The sequence below is a fragment of the Cyphellophora attinorum genome, assembly GCF_001299255.1.
Source record: "Cyphellophora attinorum strain CBS 131958 chromosome Unknown Contig12, whole genome shotgun sequence".
Lineage (NCBI taxonomy): Eukaryota > Fungi > Ascomycota > Eurotiomycetes > Chaetothyriales > Cyphellophoraceae > Cyphellophora > Cyphellophora attinorum.
Window position 1 is genome coordinate 183,923 of NW_017253240.1, and position 14,905 is coordinate 198,827.

Below are 14,905 nucleotides of genomic sequence, written 5' to 3' on the forward strand. Positions count from 1 at the left end.
CAGATGATGTAGAAGCTTGAAGGTCGGAACATTGTGGTGATTTGAAGCTCACATTTGGCGTTTTATACACATAGATACCCCTGGCGAGGAAGCCGTCTGCTTTGCGCGCGGTCGCTGGCTTTTCAGCGATCTAGATATCCTAGACACCCTAGTTCCAAACGTTTTGGTACAACATACTACTGCTACATGCACAACCGGCGTGCTTCTGCAGGGTATCCACCGTAATGTACATGTCCTCGCAAGAGAAACAGACACTGTCTCCACTTGTCCTCGCCGATTCACGCCTCAGCGCGACGACGCAGACGTGCGCGAATCGGCCCGCGGATGTTCTCTAGCAGTATCGGCCGAGGGAGTACCTCGCCTTTCTGGAGGATCTCGATCATGTTTTCTTTTCCCCTACCAGTTTCGCTATCGGCGTCAGGCTTGTTGTGCAGCTCAACGCAAAACTGCCGGAGAAGCGGCATTAGGTCGCGCCACGATTTTAGCACGTCCAGGACATCGGCGTGACCGTCGTGCCCTGCTTGCTCATCATTGCCGACAGCGATATTGCGGCTTCTGCTATCGTGAGCAGATTGAGTAGACGAAGATTCAGGCTCAGGGTCGGCGAGTAAGACTGTTGGGAAACTGAGGTTGATCTTGCGCGCGACTTCGGAGGGGCAGAGTGTTTTGGGGTGCTGCCGCTGACGGGCGCGATGGATGAGCTCTTTGGTGAGGAGGGCGTTCAACGCGCTGTGATGGAGACTGGCTTTGGTGGTGGTGGTGGATGTGGCGGTGGTGAGACTGGGGTTTGATTGATCGACGAGGCGTTCTGCAGTGTCATCGATGCTGGTTTGAGCCTGCTGCGGTGCTTGTGGTTGGTCACTGGACGTACGGCCATTGCATTCGACATCGATGGCGCTGTTGCTGTCACTGCCTGGAGCTTGATCCTCTCGTATATTGGTTTGCTCTACCGAGGCATCCTTTTCGCGTGAAAGTCCCAAGCCCCAACGCTGCTCACTCTCTCGCAATAACTGCGCGTTTCGTCGTTCCCTTAACTGGCGTTTGTGCAAAGTTGACGTCTTTATCAATCTCCCATCCACCCGGACCATCGGGTCGTATAACCAGCCGCCGCACCATCGGCGCCAGTCTGGGCCTGGCTGACCAGGTTCCAGCTGTATCGCCCTGGGCATCACTGGTCGATACGGCGATGTTTTATAAATATGAAGGAACCAGCAGATCGCGTCCTGAACCGCGTCACAGCGCGTCAGGCGCGCGCGCGGGGCCCTCGGTTCGAGTCTGGCGTCGTTCGGACTCGGAAGGTGAATCCCCTGATGACAAATGTGACGTCACAGGCGACAGCCTGGGAATATTAATCCCAAACATCTCAACCTCCTACATCCGTAACCAGCACACCTATGTCTTTTTACGGCAATTTTCATCTATTCGATATGTAGATCGAGTAGTCGAACTCAACGCCTCAATACAACGCCTTCGCCTCAGCTGCTGCCAAAGTCGTGAATTTGCCCACAACATACCTCGTCGCTGACAAAGTCGAACCGTGATGTCGGGCATGCTGGGTGCTTCTGTGAAACGAGAAACGTGTTGTTTTTGCAATCTTCCTTACAAACAGCTCACGAAGATGGAGTTGCCGGAGGTGAGTGTATTCAGATATAAAGCAGAAGCATGCGTTGCTGCTACGGTAGGTCGCACTGACACCGACTATCCTTCCACATCTTGACTCTGCTCGCTTCACAGCCACGAACTTCAGAAGACCACCCTGTCTCGAACCCAAATTTTTCATCTCAAAACCGTCAGAGATCCTGCACACACCCGTCAAAAGTTCCTTCTCAAAGCCAACGCAATGACCACCGCCTCGACAACTTCCCTGCGCAACATCGCCCTCTTCGGCGCAGGCGGCAATAAGATGGGCCACCACATCCTCAACACCCTCCTCACTCCCAAATATGCCTCCAACTTCACCGTCACGGTCATCGCCCGCGAGTCTTCGAAGACAGCATTCCCATCAAGCGTCACTGTCCTTCACGTTCCTGACTCACTGCCCCACGATGACCTCGTCCGCGCCCTCAGGAAACAGGATGTGCTCATCTCAACCATCGGCTACCCCGCTAAACTCTCCGAGTTCACCCTCATCGATGCCGCGATCGAGGCCGGTGTCAAGCGCTTCATCCCTTCCGAATACGGCCTCGACAACTCCAACCCAGCCGCCCAACAGCTCTCCACCGTCTTCGCCCTCAAAGGCCGCGTCCAGCGGTACCTCCAATCCAAGGAATCCACGGGCTTGACATGGACAGCAATCCCGACGGGGATGTGGCTCGAATGGGCCCTCACACCCGCCATCTCCTTCCTAGGCATCAACATTGCGAAGCATTCGGCGGAGTATGTCGGTGACGGCACCCACAAGCTCTCCTTCTCGACCCTCCCCTACGCAGCCGAAGGCGTAGCGCAGATTCTCCTGCACCCATCCCAAACTGCGAACAAGACCGTCCCCGTCCGCGCGTTCGAAGCGAGTCTCGTCGACATCGTTGCCCATCTGGAGAAGGAACAGCAAGTGAAGTACACCGTCACGAACATCGACTCTGAGAAGTTCATCGCAGAGAATCAAGCAAGCGTAAAAGCCGAAGAAGCCACAGCCTCAGACGGGATCGCAAGAGGTGCGGCGATCTACGCGCTAATCAGGGCGGGCTTCGTGCTACAGGGCTACGGCAGTAATCTTGTGACAGAGACCAAGGCTAAGGTCTCGAGTCAGGACTTTGAGATGCCGGAGTTGAAGATCGAGGACGTGGTCAGGAAGGCTGTGGCAAGTGCGGCGCAGTGAGAGTAGATATCAGGCGGGCTTCAGAGGAGTGAAGATCAGATAGTGACGGGCAATGGTATGCAAGACTACCTGTTTTCTTAGATTGCCTCTTGCCTACGCTTTCGATTCCTGCTTCCATTGCAACCCGTCACTAGCGTCAGGCGCTGTCACAAATCGGTGTGGTGTTCGATGCTCGATACTCGCACAATCTAGACTGAGTTCATCACGACGAGCTATTCTGCATTCACCACCTCATATGCAGCAATCTTTGCCTGTGTACCATGTGTCAAGCCTGCCTGCATCCTCCATTGATGACATTCAGTCCGTTTATTACCATATCAGCAGTATACCATGTCCGCATTCGCAAGAGTCTCTATTGTACACATCAATCTCATGGCCTCGTCTCTTCATACAGAGGCCAACGCTGCTCTCTTGCGAAACCCAATGAGCTCTTAAGCAGGCAGCGACCCGCTAACAGCCCTCCAAAAGTCACACCTACTCCCCCTACCATCCTCCCAATTCCGCGCATCATACAGCCCAATACTGTTCTGCACGCCCGGCGGCACCAACTCAACTACCGGCTCACCCTGATACGGATACAGCCCGCTCACCTCGACTATCGATCCACCCGTCTGATTCAAATTGATCTGCCAGGGTCTTCCCACATCATATTCCGGCCAGTCGCTTATAGCTTTATTCCTCGTCCACACCTGCCCAGTCGTATCTGGATCGGCATTGGGAGAACTCAGCCCATCCGCGATCGATTGCTGGATTGACGGATTCGAAGTAACGATGAAGTTCCCCAACAGGTTTTTGAAGGCGAGTGCCATATCCGGCCCAACATTGCCGGCGGGTGCGTTGAAGTAGGCTTCTTTGTCTCCTGCGTGAAGGGCCGGTGGGATGGAGTACTGGTACTTGTAGGCCTTGCGGGGAGTCTGTGGTGTCGAGGTGAATGCTTCGGCGAGCCAGTATGAGGGACAGACGAATGCCAGCTCGGCGTAGATGTTGTTGGCGCGTTGCTGCTGGCCGGTTGCGACGACGCTTTGAGTAATGGCGCTCGGACCTGCGTAGCCTGCTGAGGAGAACTTCATGTTTGTGCGGGTGGTGTCGGGATACCATAGTAGGAGGTTGTCTCGGTCGGAGTCGGTCCAGAGGGGGAAGGTGGTGTTGAGCCATGATTTGAGGGCGTTTTCATCGTCGATGTCTTGAGGGACGAAAGCCGGACCTTCGTTGGCGTTGTTGCCGACTAGTGTGTTGAGTCCGTTCAGTTCTTTTCGGAGGAGCGTTTGCGAGAGCAGCCCTGAGACCAGAGCGTTGTCTGTGACTGGGAGAAAAGCCCACTGCCGTCGTCAGCATCAAACCTTGGTTGGCCAAAGGAGCTCGGGCATGGGCAGGTACAGTGGGGCATGACAAATACAGGAAGACTCTGAGAAGCGGTTGAGAGCACTTACAGTCCCATATGCGCCGTACTGAGAGACAGTCGCCGACGCGTTAGCAAGCCTATCCGCAGATTTTCCTTGCAGACACTGGAAGATACTCTGCTCAGAACCCCCAACAGGCAGTTGAGCAGAGCATCCAGCCGCTATAGCGAACGCATTATAAGCTTGTGTAGGGATCCATTCGTCGTAATGATACTGCATGGGTAGGTAGGGCGAAGCAGCAAACGTGTTCTTGAACAGCGATGTTCCCAGCGAACCGCCGTATGATGTAGTGTGGTGCATGACGCTGCCTCCGCCAGCTGAGAGACCGCCAATTGTGACTTGTGTAGGATCGCCGCCAAAGAGGTGGATGTATCTCTGCACCCATAGTAGAGCTGCATGTTGGTCGTATAGCCCAGCATTGGGTGTTCCAAAACGATAGACTTCGTCAGAGGAGAGGAACCCAAAAGCGCCCAAGCGATACTGAAGTGTCACGCCAATGAACGCATTGTTGTTCGTATTGATCAGTAGACTAAGATCCTGTCGACCGCTCATTGTACCATACCCGCCCTCATGAATCCAAACAAACACCGGAAGCGGCTTGCTGGGGTCGCTGGGAGCCCATATATTCAGGAACAGGCAGTCTTCCGCAGCTTCACTCTGGTCGGTGGGCCTAATTCCAACGAGAGCATCAGGAGCCTGATAACAGATGGAGGTATACTTCACAGCTTGTATGACGGAGTTGCGGTTGATCGGGGGAGGTTGAGGTTTCTGCCAACGAAGACTCCCATTAGGAGATGCTGCATAGCGAATGCCGAGCCAGGTGTTGAGATTCGTGGTTGTGTTGAGGCGGCCTTCGTAGATTTCATATCCAAGATCCACCGTCAGAGAGCCAGTGTTGTAGCCGGGTCCATCACGGGAGTCCAAGAAGTGGGAGTAGGGATTATCGGGTGGAATGGAAAGAGCGACGATGGGCGAGACTGTAAGGGCCAACGTGAAAAGAGTGGTTAGCAACATCGTCGCTGCGAACTTGTAGCTGGAATGTAGTTTGGGCTTGATTGAGCTGAAGCGGTGTTCTGGTTTAGGTCGACGACGATAACGTTCGCAACATGATAGAGGTTGGTTTCGCCAGTCGAGCCTTCCAGTCGTGGCAATGTGCCTACCGAGGAAGTGTAAGACTCGATCAATAGCATGTCGGTGGCGTCAGGCGCGACTCATGTCAATAATGCTGCGTCACGCGACATTGTGCAACAGAAAGCGCCATTCACGTCAATACCGCCTCATTATGGCTGGAAATAGTTCGCGAATAGCCGTTGTTCGAGGACGGGCAAAGAAAATGGTAAGTGCAGATCACCGTGGTCAACGACGTACCCTGAAGAGATATACACTCCTGAAACTCCTCTATTAGTCTAGCTGTGCTGTACAGTACCTGCAAATAGGATCCTCAAGCATTCCATTCACAACTCCATTTGTTTTTAGTTCCATTTCGGGGTATCGTTCTGTGTCCAACGCCATTTCGCAATGAAGGACTTTTTGAGCAGTAATCGTTGAGGTGTCGGGAACAATCATCGACAACCTGTATCGTAAATCATAAAATAGAAAAGTGAGACAAGGCCGTGAGTCGGACTCAAACGGCATCCTCGAAGAAGTGTCTCGTGTCGAAAGAAATGGCCCGATAGCCAATTGTAGCCAATCCCAGCCATACGAATTGAACGCGATAATTTGCGAAGCGAACAAGCAGCAAGCACCTTGACCAAGAGGTGGGTCGAGGAGAAGGTCCTTTACGTCGCCCAGCATCGGCCGGTGTGAGACTCGGGAACCACACACTAGATGAACTTGCTGACACATCGTTCGCAGACTGTGTAATTGGGAGGCCGCAAGCATTTGATCTTGTGGCGGCGACACTCCAAGCACGCTGCTTGCTTCTGAGCTGGCGTGTCCTACGCACCATATCGTCGATTTCGAACAGGAGTGCGATCGAGGTTAGCCGGCGTCTCCTAGGCGCCAAGTGGCGGGGCGGTGGGAAGATTCTTCACATCGCCGACAAGCGGGGCACCATCGCTAGCCGTACCCTTCTGAATGCCAAGCCATTCTTCTTCGATGAGCTGGTCCTTGGCTGCATAGAGGTATTTGTAAGCATGCTTGATTGTAGCATCACTGACGCCAACGGTGTCGCTGATGTCTTTGGTAGACTGGCCGACTCCCATGAGGTGACTGGCGAAGTAGGTACATGCAGCAGCGTTGGACAGCGGGCTGCGACCAGCCAGGCCGGGCACATTGGGAATCTTCTTGGCCAGAGCCTGAGCGACAGTCTGAACGCGGAATGGAAGACCCAGCTGACTGCAGTAGCGAACGCAGAGCTGATCTGGCGTGGTGGAAGAGGTAGACTTAAAGCCGTGATCGCGGCTGACAATGCCTCCCTCGGCTTCGATGTTGGCCATGTTCTGGTTGGAGTCGCTGAGCAAGAATTTCTCGAGCTGCTTGTAGGTGCGGCCGATGTCCTTTTTGGCGACGTTGGTCAGACTGAACATTTCGTTGAAAGACCGTGGAACACCGTGCTGTCGGCAAGAGAGGAACAGGCACGAAGCCAGTACAACCTCAACATTCTTGCCCTTGAACTGACCAGCCTCGAAAACGCGCTTGTAGTACGACTTGGCGGTGGTACGTGCTCTGGTGGGCAACTGTGCTCGCTCACCCCACTGATCGACTATCATGTAGGCATTTGTGAGGACTTTGTCAGCTTTGCTGTCTTGTTGAGCAGCCTGAGCGCGCTTGAGTCGGCGAGTCTCCTTGGAAGCGTTGGCGCCGCCACCAATCGTGGTCCCAGCGTTGGTCGACGTGAGGAGGTCGTTGTCGGCTTCGCCTACACGGTTGGGGTCTGAAGACAATGTTAATATCGCGAATTTGCACACGAGCTATACGAGATCACGAGAGAACTCACCATCTCCTTTGCCCTCATCTGAATTGAATGTGCGCCATTCTGATTCGTAACTGATATTGCGTTGAGCCAATACCATACCACAATCACCACAAATGGTGTCGGCGTTTGCGGAATCTTCGATGAGGTTGGGAGGGAATATTTTGCAGTCAGGACAGACCATGTGAGTATTCAGGTCATCGCGATAGGCGCCCTGATTCTCAGCACCCATGCCCGGAGGCGGTGGGGCTAGCATTGCCATGTCGTTCTTCTTTGGCAGAAGAGCAGACCGTGGCTTGGTGACTTTGCCGGTGATTTGCTCAGTACGGCGTTTCTTGATGCCTTTGTACGTCTTTGTCAAGTTGTGGTTCTTTGCAAAGGTCCGGACGAGCAGTGGAGAATACAGCTTGACGGGTTTTCGTTGACTCGGGGAAGGTTGAGGCAACTCGCTACGGCCAGGCCCTCCTGTAGAGAATCTGAGCCAAGTTCGAGACTGCTATTCAGAAGTTTGCGTCAGTCAGGTCATCAACAATTGAATGAGACACCCAACGAAACGCAAGCTCTTTTCCCTATGACCACGCGCAGTACAAAGACTGGTCAGTCGTACCTTGAAAGGCCAAAGGATGAGCTAGAAGTGTTTGCGAAAATTGATGATTGGGATGATGGCGCAAGAGGAGGGTTTGAATGCGAAGAAGGCGGACTCTTCAACCAGTGAAGGTGTCGCGAATGTCGAGATATCGAGCGTGCGAGAAATTGAGTCAGTCGGGTCTTCGATTCGAATGCGTCGGATGGAGGTCGTCGAGGTGGGCAGTCGGCGAGGGCGTGTCGGATGCAGAGATGGTTCTTGACGGTGTCTGCGATGGAGATGAAGCGGGATGAGGAAGAGAACAAGGCAGATGGTCGTCGAAGGCTGGTGATAATCAAGAACGCCCGGCGCCTGATTCACGTGACCATCGTAGCACTGTAGCCGTTTTCGTCTTAGCTTCATTCGAGCTTTCGATGCCCAGCCCAGCGACTCGGAGAGCTTGAAGTTCACCTGCGAGAAGAGTCCCTTCACGTTTCCCGGTTCTTGTTGTTTGCGCAAGACATACACACACATCATGTCGCAGTCACTAAGATACAGCGTAAGGATCTCATGTGGCGGAGCTCGAAGGACTATACTGACACGAACAGGGAGCACTCCTCGCCCGCGTGAGCCGTTCCAGTCTCCCGATCGCTCGACGGTCGTTTGCTACGACTCCGGTCAGAAAAGGTGCGACTGCTCTCCACTGTTCTAAGCCAGCCCGCTTGCCATAGCCGTTAGCAGGCGATAGCGAGGTTGAACACGCAGGCATCTCACGAGCGACCACTGACAGTCAATGACAGCCGATTTGATCCAAGATCTGTACCTCCGAGAGCTCAAGGCGTACAAGCCACCACCACAGAAGGGTCCCGAAGAAGGCGCGGTTGCAAAGTTCAGCCCACCAGCTGCACCCAAATCACCCGAAGAGGCCGACCTGGCAAGCGAGATGTCAGAGTACGAAAATTCGACAGTCGAAATTGAGGGCTCGTCAACAGGAGCTGGAGAGACGCAAGAAGCAAGCGCCGACGATTACTTTGAGGACTTGAAGCAGATCGACGAGGAGAACAAGGGCACGGCTCATCACTAGAGGCATTCAATCAGCGAGGAAAGCATAGTTTCAGGTCAAGCAGCGTGTACAATTGCAATATGGCGGCGACAGCCTGACTTTCAGCACATTGTGATGCCCACAAGACTTTTCGGGAGGCAACATGCAGGCGTCTCGATGTCAATCGCTGGGTCGGTCCGTGTGGTCACTTTGATTCATCCACGGGCTAAGATCTGCCCGATAACCTTGACGTTGACCTTCTACGGAACCCCTCCCACAACCCCAGGATAGGTTTGACGCAAACTACCAACAATCATGCCGCCCTTCGAGATGCAGGATGAAGCTTTCAAGTCTCGTGTTCAGAGTTCTGACATTCCATCTGCACTATATTGGAGTAGTAAGCATGGCCACGTAGTGTAGAGAGGTTCAGTCTGCGTGCGTGTGATCGGAAAGGCTGACAAGCGCCCTCATCATCCATCCTGCTTGAGTTCTGGGCAAGTACAACGCAGAAATTTACACGCGTACAGAATACGAATATGTACATAGGTGGACTCGGATAATTCTTACAGTGTATGCATTGCTGACTGAGTGGTGCCTGGTATGGAAGGCGTCGGAGATGGCACGGCCGACGCGAGGAAAGCGAAAGCTTGTACTGAGTGAGCCGTCTCACTACCGTGCCTCGTAAATGCCGACCTCAATACAATCAAACATCCTAGCACTGCATCCTTCTTGGTCTTATCCCATTCTTCCTCTTCAGTCTTCGAGTGTCAGCGACATTGTTTGGTCTATGACTGTCTCTCGTTCTTCCATCCGTTACCTTCGTTTCAGTGTATAATTCCAGTATCTACGACTTTATCCCATCGCTAGTATCCGCCCTGGTCCGTCACATGCTCGCTCGTTTTGACGCCTGAGACACGACGAGCATTGCCAACCCTGGACGCGACATTGATCGACTTCACCTGACGACCATGGTCTGATCAGGTACAACCAGATCAACGCCCGCTGGCGGACGTGTCGATATGCCTTTAATTCCTTCTCCCATCGAAGTCTCGGGCTTGCCTCAGATGCCGGTTCACGCCTTATCGCCTATCCATTCTCCGCACCCGTCTTCACCTGACCCGAACCACGAGGAACCTGCGGACCTCTCAAGATCTGCTAGCTATACCTACCTGACCACACTGTCCAAGGATGGTCCAGCTCAGATCAAACGAACCTTTTCCGAGAACGTCCTATCCATGCACAATCGAACGGAAAAGGTCAGTGATGGTGTTCAGAATGCAAACAAGGAGCTCTTCCGTCGCGCCTCCAAAAAGGCAAAGAAACGCATGTCCTTGAGTCAGGCAAAATTCTCACTGGCACACGACGATGATGACACAAAGACCAACGGCGATTCACACGAATACCGCCTGTCTCGCTCCATGACCGGCACCTTCCGGAGTCTCGCCAGGAAGTCATGGATGGGCTCTCGATCCTCCTCTCCGGTCGATGACGATAAGAAGTTGGACCGGAAGCAGAGCTGGTCGCCTGCGAAGAAAGCCGGCCGTCTCGCCGCCGACCGAATCGCTGTTCCACAGAGGGCTGTTTCACGGTCGCCCTCCGCCGACTCAAGAGATGACGAGCGGGAGCCTCGCACAGCACGCCCGCCAGTACTCGACACCAAGTCTGCTAAGGCTCCACGGAAAAGCGACATCAGCCCTCCAAAACGCCCTTCTGCCAGATCGTCCATATCGTCCTTCCGGAGTCTGGCCTCGAGTGACAAGCAGAAGCGTAACTCAAGCAGACCGCCCATGCCGCCCTCGCTCTCTTCGGATCAGCTCTCCGCACTCGAAAAGAGTAACAAGAGAGACCCTCTTTGGCACGCATTTCGCCAGATCGAAGGAGAACTGAGCTCGTTCCAGGGCAAGACCAGTATGCAGAAAAGCAAAGTGCTACGTGCCGTCCTTTTGCCATTTCTGCAGGACAATCAACAGCATCCGGCCTCGCTGGTGTTGCGGCCCGAAGATCTCGACAGGCGGGTCACTATCCTCAACAAATGGTGGTGCGTACTGTTGGAAATTTTGGCTGGACATCACAACCAGATACTGTCCGGCTCTGACCGGCCAGCCTTTCTGGAAGCAGCTGCACAGATAATGATGAGGCCTGAATGGCGCATTCCTGGCTTTCCGACGTCGGAAATCGAGACTCAAGCGGCGACACAGCGTTCAAACGGCTCTACAACCTCCACCGAGTCCGAACAACTGCTTGAGACCATCTATCAGAACATTCGCAGCATCTTCGTGCAAAATCTTCTCGCACAACTCGGCTACGTGATCGACAAACTGTGCATGCGAAGCGCACCAGCCAGTCTGGTCAATTTCAGTGGCAGAACCTGTGCTTACGCCTTTTTCTTTTGCCCAGGAGTAGCCGAGATGCTCATTCGGTTGTGGCGTTTGACACCAGGCATTCTTCGCCGCATCTTTGTCGAAGCTGGCATTGAGCGCGGCGAGAAACTCGAGACGGCCTCGAAAGAGCTAGCTGCGTGTTTACCTGCGCCAATGCAGGATCTGGTTTTTACTACACAGGCTTCACTTGCTCGAATGATGCAGCTTCGTCGACATGTCCCCGTTGGTACTGAGCACTTCAAATGGCATGGACCGTGGCTCGGTAGATGGTCTGGTCGTGACAGCGATCTATTCTTCAACTTCACCAAGTTCTATCATCTGCTGCTGTCCGACTATATTCCCGAGCATGTTTCAGCGAGAGATCGAGTATGCACACCTGGTCTGGCGCCCGTCCTCGCGCAAGTCCTCACCGTACTCGAAACGACCATCTACCGACAAGCTGGCCAGTCTGCTGTCGATAATTATGCTTCAGGGACTGCTGCTGGTATGGACGTAGCTGATTCAATGGCGCCCCTACCGATGACCATTGCCAACGCCACTCGACAAATGAACGAGAATCGACTAGTCATGCTTTTGCGAGACATGCTTGGCGATCCTCAGTTTGGCAATGGCCAGGTTCGCCGCTTGTTTGTGAGCGGCTACGGCGATGTTGTCAAAGCTGCAGCAAGAAAGGTCTCACTCTATAACAACGATGCTTGCTTCGTGCTCTGCGACTTCTTGGAGGAGATGTTCCCTCTTCTTGCACGACACCATCAGGAAAGTCTAATCGACTGGCCTTTCTGGTTGCAAGTCTGCAAGCAGATGATGCATAGCCAGAACACCTTAACACAGATACGCCTCATTGCATTTGTGTACAGCATGTGGAACATACTAATTACTAATGACGAACGAAAACAGGAGTTGATTTTGGATTGGCTGTTGGATAGGAGCGTTTTTGATACCCTTTTCTGTCACTGGTCGCCGATGGTGCGGCATTATTTTTTCCGCCTACTCTGTTGGAGAGTTGCGCGAATAGACCATGAGCCATCTGAGATCGACCAGCAAAGATTGCGATTGCTTTCTTCGCACCTCAATCGTGTCTGGGCATATTATCAGTACCTGAGTGCCGAGGCCGACATGCGAGATCTAGTCCAGCCATCGACTGTCCCATGCTCACCAGCACCGAGCCGCGTCCTACTTATCATCCGTACCGATACTGCCGGTCAGGGCATCAACGGCTCCGCCTTCTCGAACTTCGACAAATTCCTTGCGCAAGGCCTCAGCACTCAAAGCAATAGTCCGTACCAGAAGAGCTCATCGGCCCTGACGAACTCCGTACCAAGCCCAGATACGACGCTGCAGAATGGAGTCAAGAAGAGATGGAGTATGCTGAAGAACATTCTACCATTTGGCACGCCTGGCAACGACCGACCAGGCGAAGTAACGCCACCTTCTACACCAGACGATCGACGGTCGCTGCATGACGTTTCACGACCACCGACACCGCCGCATCAGGCGTTTTCGTTCAAGTTCTCCCTGGAGTGGGCCGACAAGCGTCAGCAAGCCACCTACAACCAGCAGCATCGGAAGCTTGTGGCGCCATCGCTTCCTATCAGTGCCGAAGAGGTATTCAGGACCAGCATTTCGAGCACGCATGAAACGACCCCGTCGAAGAGAAAGTCCGACGTCCAGCCGCGCAAGCCTTCCGGCTCATCAGCCGAAACAGCACGCTATGCTGGGCGAGCGCTGGCGGAGTGGTCACAGGTCATAACAGAGTACCGCAACTTTCTGGTGAGACGACGACAGGAAGGTGTGCCGAAGTTCGCATTGGTCGAGACGCCGACTTTGGGCGTTGAGACTTTTCGCATGATGGGTTGAAAGCGGCATGCATTTGAATTTGCTTCGTTGGCAACAACTAGGGTATGGGGCCTTAGGTACGGGACATAAGACAGGAGCACACTGTGGGCGCTATTGCCGGAACAGAAGCACGCGATGGGTATACGAATGGGAAGGCACAGCATACTGGGCGTCACAAGAGCGAAGCAAGAATATACCCAGACAAGAGCGCGGAAGCGAGGCGCTCCAGAACAAGATGGCGACAGACAGCAGGATATACAGCAAGCAGCAAGAACTGCGTATACGATGGAGTACATAGAGAGCACAGCGTACATTGAACGAAGCAACTTTTGTCCCGCCAGCCGCCAGCGCCTACGCCTCCTACTGTACTGACCTCACGAAGCCCCCTGAAGGCCTCAGACCCTGCCAAGCACGAAACTTGAACTTGCCAAGAAGTTCTCCGCTCCGCTGGTAGGTACTTAGTACTACCTCGACATTCCTACTTCCAATACAGGTACACACTCTTGCCTTCCTTTCGCTGGGCTACCCCCAACTACTAGCAACATGCTTATGAACACTCTCAGCTGTGAACCACAATGACTGCCACAGAAGCCACCAGTCTTTTCCCACCCGCCGCAACAACGCTCACAGGCGGCTGCCTCTGCTCCGCGATCCGATACGAAATCCGGACACCAGAAGCCGCCTCCAGACCACTGGTTCCGGACGCGCTCCCAACTCCGTCACTACCATGCCGCTACACCGGCTCAAGTGGGGGAGGAGACACAATCGATACGCGAGACTCACAGCTAGGCCGAGATCAGACCAGAACACTTCCGACGACGTACCCAATCATCGAGCTGGACCACTGCGGCGACTGTCGACGAGCCTGCGGCAGTCTTGCGCAGTGCTGGATGGTCGTGCCATTATCCTGGGCCACATTCATGCTCGTGCGTCGCTGGACACACGGCATACCTTGGGGTAAATCCCTCTCCGATCTCGAGACGTCGATGGTCGAATTAAGAACAAGGGACGTCCTCTTGGGGCTGCGTAAATGGATGGAGAGCACTTACGCGATGCACTACAGCAGCGATGGAGCAAGTCATCGGACGTTCTGTGGGAAGTGTGGGACGGGGCTTTCTTTCTTCTACCGACCGCCGAATCCTGCCAAGGCTCGTGGCAATGATGCCGAGCGGTACAGAGACACTTACGATGACGACGATGAAGAGGTGTTCGATATTGCAATAGGCACGCTTGACCACGACTCACTAAATCTGATCGGCGGCATGGGTGAGTCTGCTGCTGAGGGCATTGGGATCCAGCGACACAGCCACTGGAGCAGTGAGAAGAGCGTGGAGTGGATTAAGGAAGGACTGTATCGTGGTTGGCCGCGGGTGCGGCATCCGGGCGGCTTGCCCGTTGCTGTTGTAGAGGAAGACAAAGTGCTGGTCAACAGAGAATGAGAGCGACCACGGCGTACGCTGCACTCGACCTAAGCAACAGGCAGGAGCAGTAAGCAAGAAAGACGACAACGACGGACGGCGTCGCCGGCGTTCGATGGAGTAGCTGTGCATGTGCGAGGCCGCGATGATACTTACCTGCTTAGGTCAGATGAATGCCAAATTCAGATAAGAAGTAGTTCATGCCATTTCTTCTTCGTTACCGTACTTGAACAGAGAACCTGCCACATCTAAATTGCCAGCTTCCAACGCCAGACAGATTCAACCGCTCAAGCTACCATTAAGCAATCGAGGGCCTCTGGTCAAGGCATGGTCCGATCCGAAGCAATCCGATCCAGGAACGAGCATTGAAGTTGATCAATCAACCGGCTCGGAATTCCCACGCATGCGGCAAGAGCAGTGACAATGCTCGACGATGTGTAGCGGGCCAACTGGGTCCCTTTGTATTCGCATGAGCACCTATAGTCAGCGCGGCAGCTGGTCCGATATGAAGCCGAATTGTCGGGCCGCATCAAA

General features: G+C 53.9%; 7 protein-coding genes across 7 annotated transcripts; 4 read left to right on the forward strand and 3 right to left on the reverse strand.

The window, feature by feature from the left end:
- Nucleotides 1-278: 278 nt before the first annotated feature.
- On the reverse strand, nucleotides 279-1,169 carry AB675_7511 (uncharacterized protein; the record flags this gene model as incomplete). The annotated part of the gene is made up of 1 exon (XM_018147885.1): nucleotides 279-1,169. The coding sequence occupies one exon, from the start codon at nucleotides 1,167-1,169 to the stop codon at nucleotides 279-281; it is 891 nt and encodes a 296-aa protein (XP_018000454.1).
- Nucleotides 1,170-1,840: 671 nt separating this feature from the next.
- On the forward strand, nucleotides 1,841-2,815 carry AB675_7512 (uncharacterized protein; the record flags this gene model as incomplete). The annotated part of the gene is made up of 1 exon (XM_018147886.1): nucleotides 1,841-2,815. One exon carries the CDS (start codon nucleotides 1,841-1,843, stop codon nucleotides 2,813-2,815), a length of 975 nt encoding a protein of 324 aa, XP_018000309.1.
- A 431-nt stretch (nucleotides 2,816-3,246) lies between these two features.
- Nucleotides 3,247-5,405, reverse strand: AB675_7513 (Lipase 2; the record flags this gene model as incomplete). The annotated part of the gene is made up of 3 exons (XM_018147887.1): nucleotides 3,247-4,134; nucleotides 4,246-5,192; nucleotides 5,243-5,405. The coding sequence occupies 3 exons, from the start codon at nucleotides 5,403-5,405 to the stop codon at nucleotides 3,247-3,249; spliced, it is 1,998 nt and encodes a 665-aa protein (XP_018000357.1).
- Nucleotides 5,406-6,209: 804 nt separating this feature from the next.
- On the reverse strand, nucleotides 6,210-7,391 carry AB675_7514 (Transcription initiation factor IIB; the record flags this gene model as incomplete). The annotated part of the gene is made up of 2 exons (XM_018147888.1): nucleotides 6,210-7,090; nucleotides 7,154-7,391. The coding sequence occupies 2 exons, from the start codon at nucleotides 7,389-7,391 to the stop codon at nucleotides 6,210-6,212; spliced, it is 1,119 nt and encodes a 372-aa protein (XP_018000259.1).
- An 838-nt stretch (nucleotides 7,392-8,229) lies between these two features.
- Nucleotides 8,230-8,778, forward strand: AB675_7515 (uncharacterized protein; the record flags this gene model as incomplete). Its single annotated transcript, XM_018147889.1, has 3 exons — nucleotides 8,230-8,253; nucleotides 8,303-8,381; nucleotides 8,495-8,778. 3 exons carry the CDS (start codon nucleotides 8,230-8,232, stop codon nucleotides 8,776-8,778), a joined length of 387 nt encoding a protein of 128 aa, XP_018000318.1.
- Nucleotides 8,779-9,755: 977 nt separating this feature from the next.
- Nucleotides 9,756-12,974, forward strand: AB675_7516 (uncharacterized protein; the record flags this gene model as incomplete). The annotated part of the gene is made up of 1 exon (XM_018147890.1): nucleotides 9,756-12,974. The coding sequence occupies one exon, from the start codon at nucleotides 9,756-9,758 to the stop codon at nucleotides 12,972-12,974; it is 3,219 nt and encodes a 1,072-aa protein (XP_018000491.1).
- A 554-nt stretch (nucleotides 12,975-13,528) lies between these two features.
- Nucleotides 13,529-14,392, forward strand: AB675_7517 (uncharacterized protein; the record flags this gene model as incomplete). Its single annotated transcript, XM_018147891.1, has 1 exon — nucleotides 13,529-14,392. The coding sequence occupies one exon, from the start codon at nucleotides 13,529-13,531 to the stop codon at nucleotides 14,390-14,392; it is 864 nt and encodes a 287-aa protein (XP_018000546.1).
- Nucleotides 14,393-14,905: the final 513 nt, after the last annotated feature.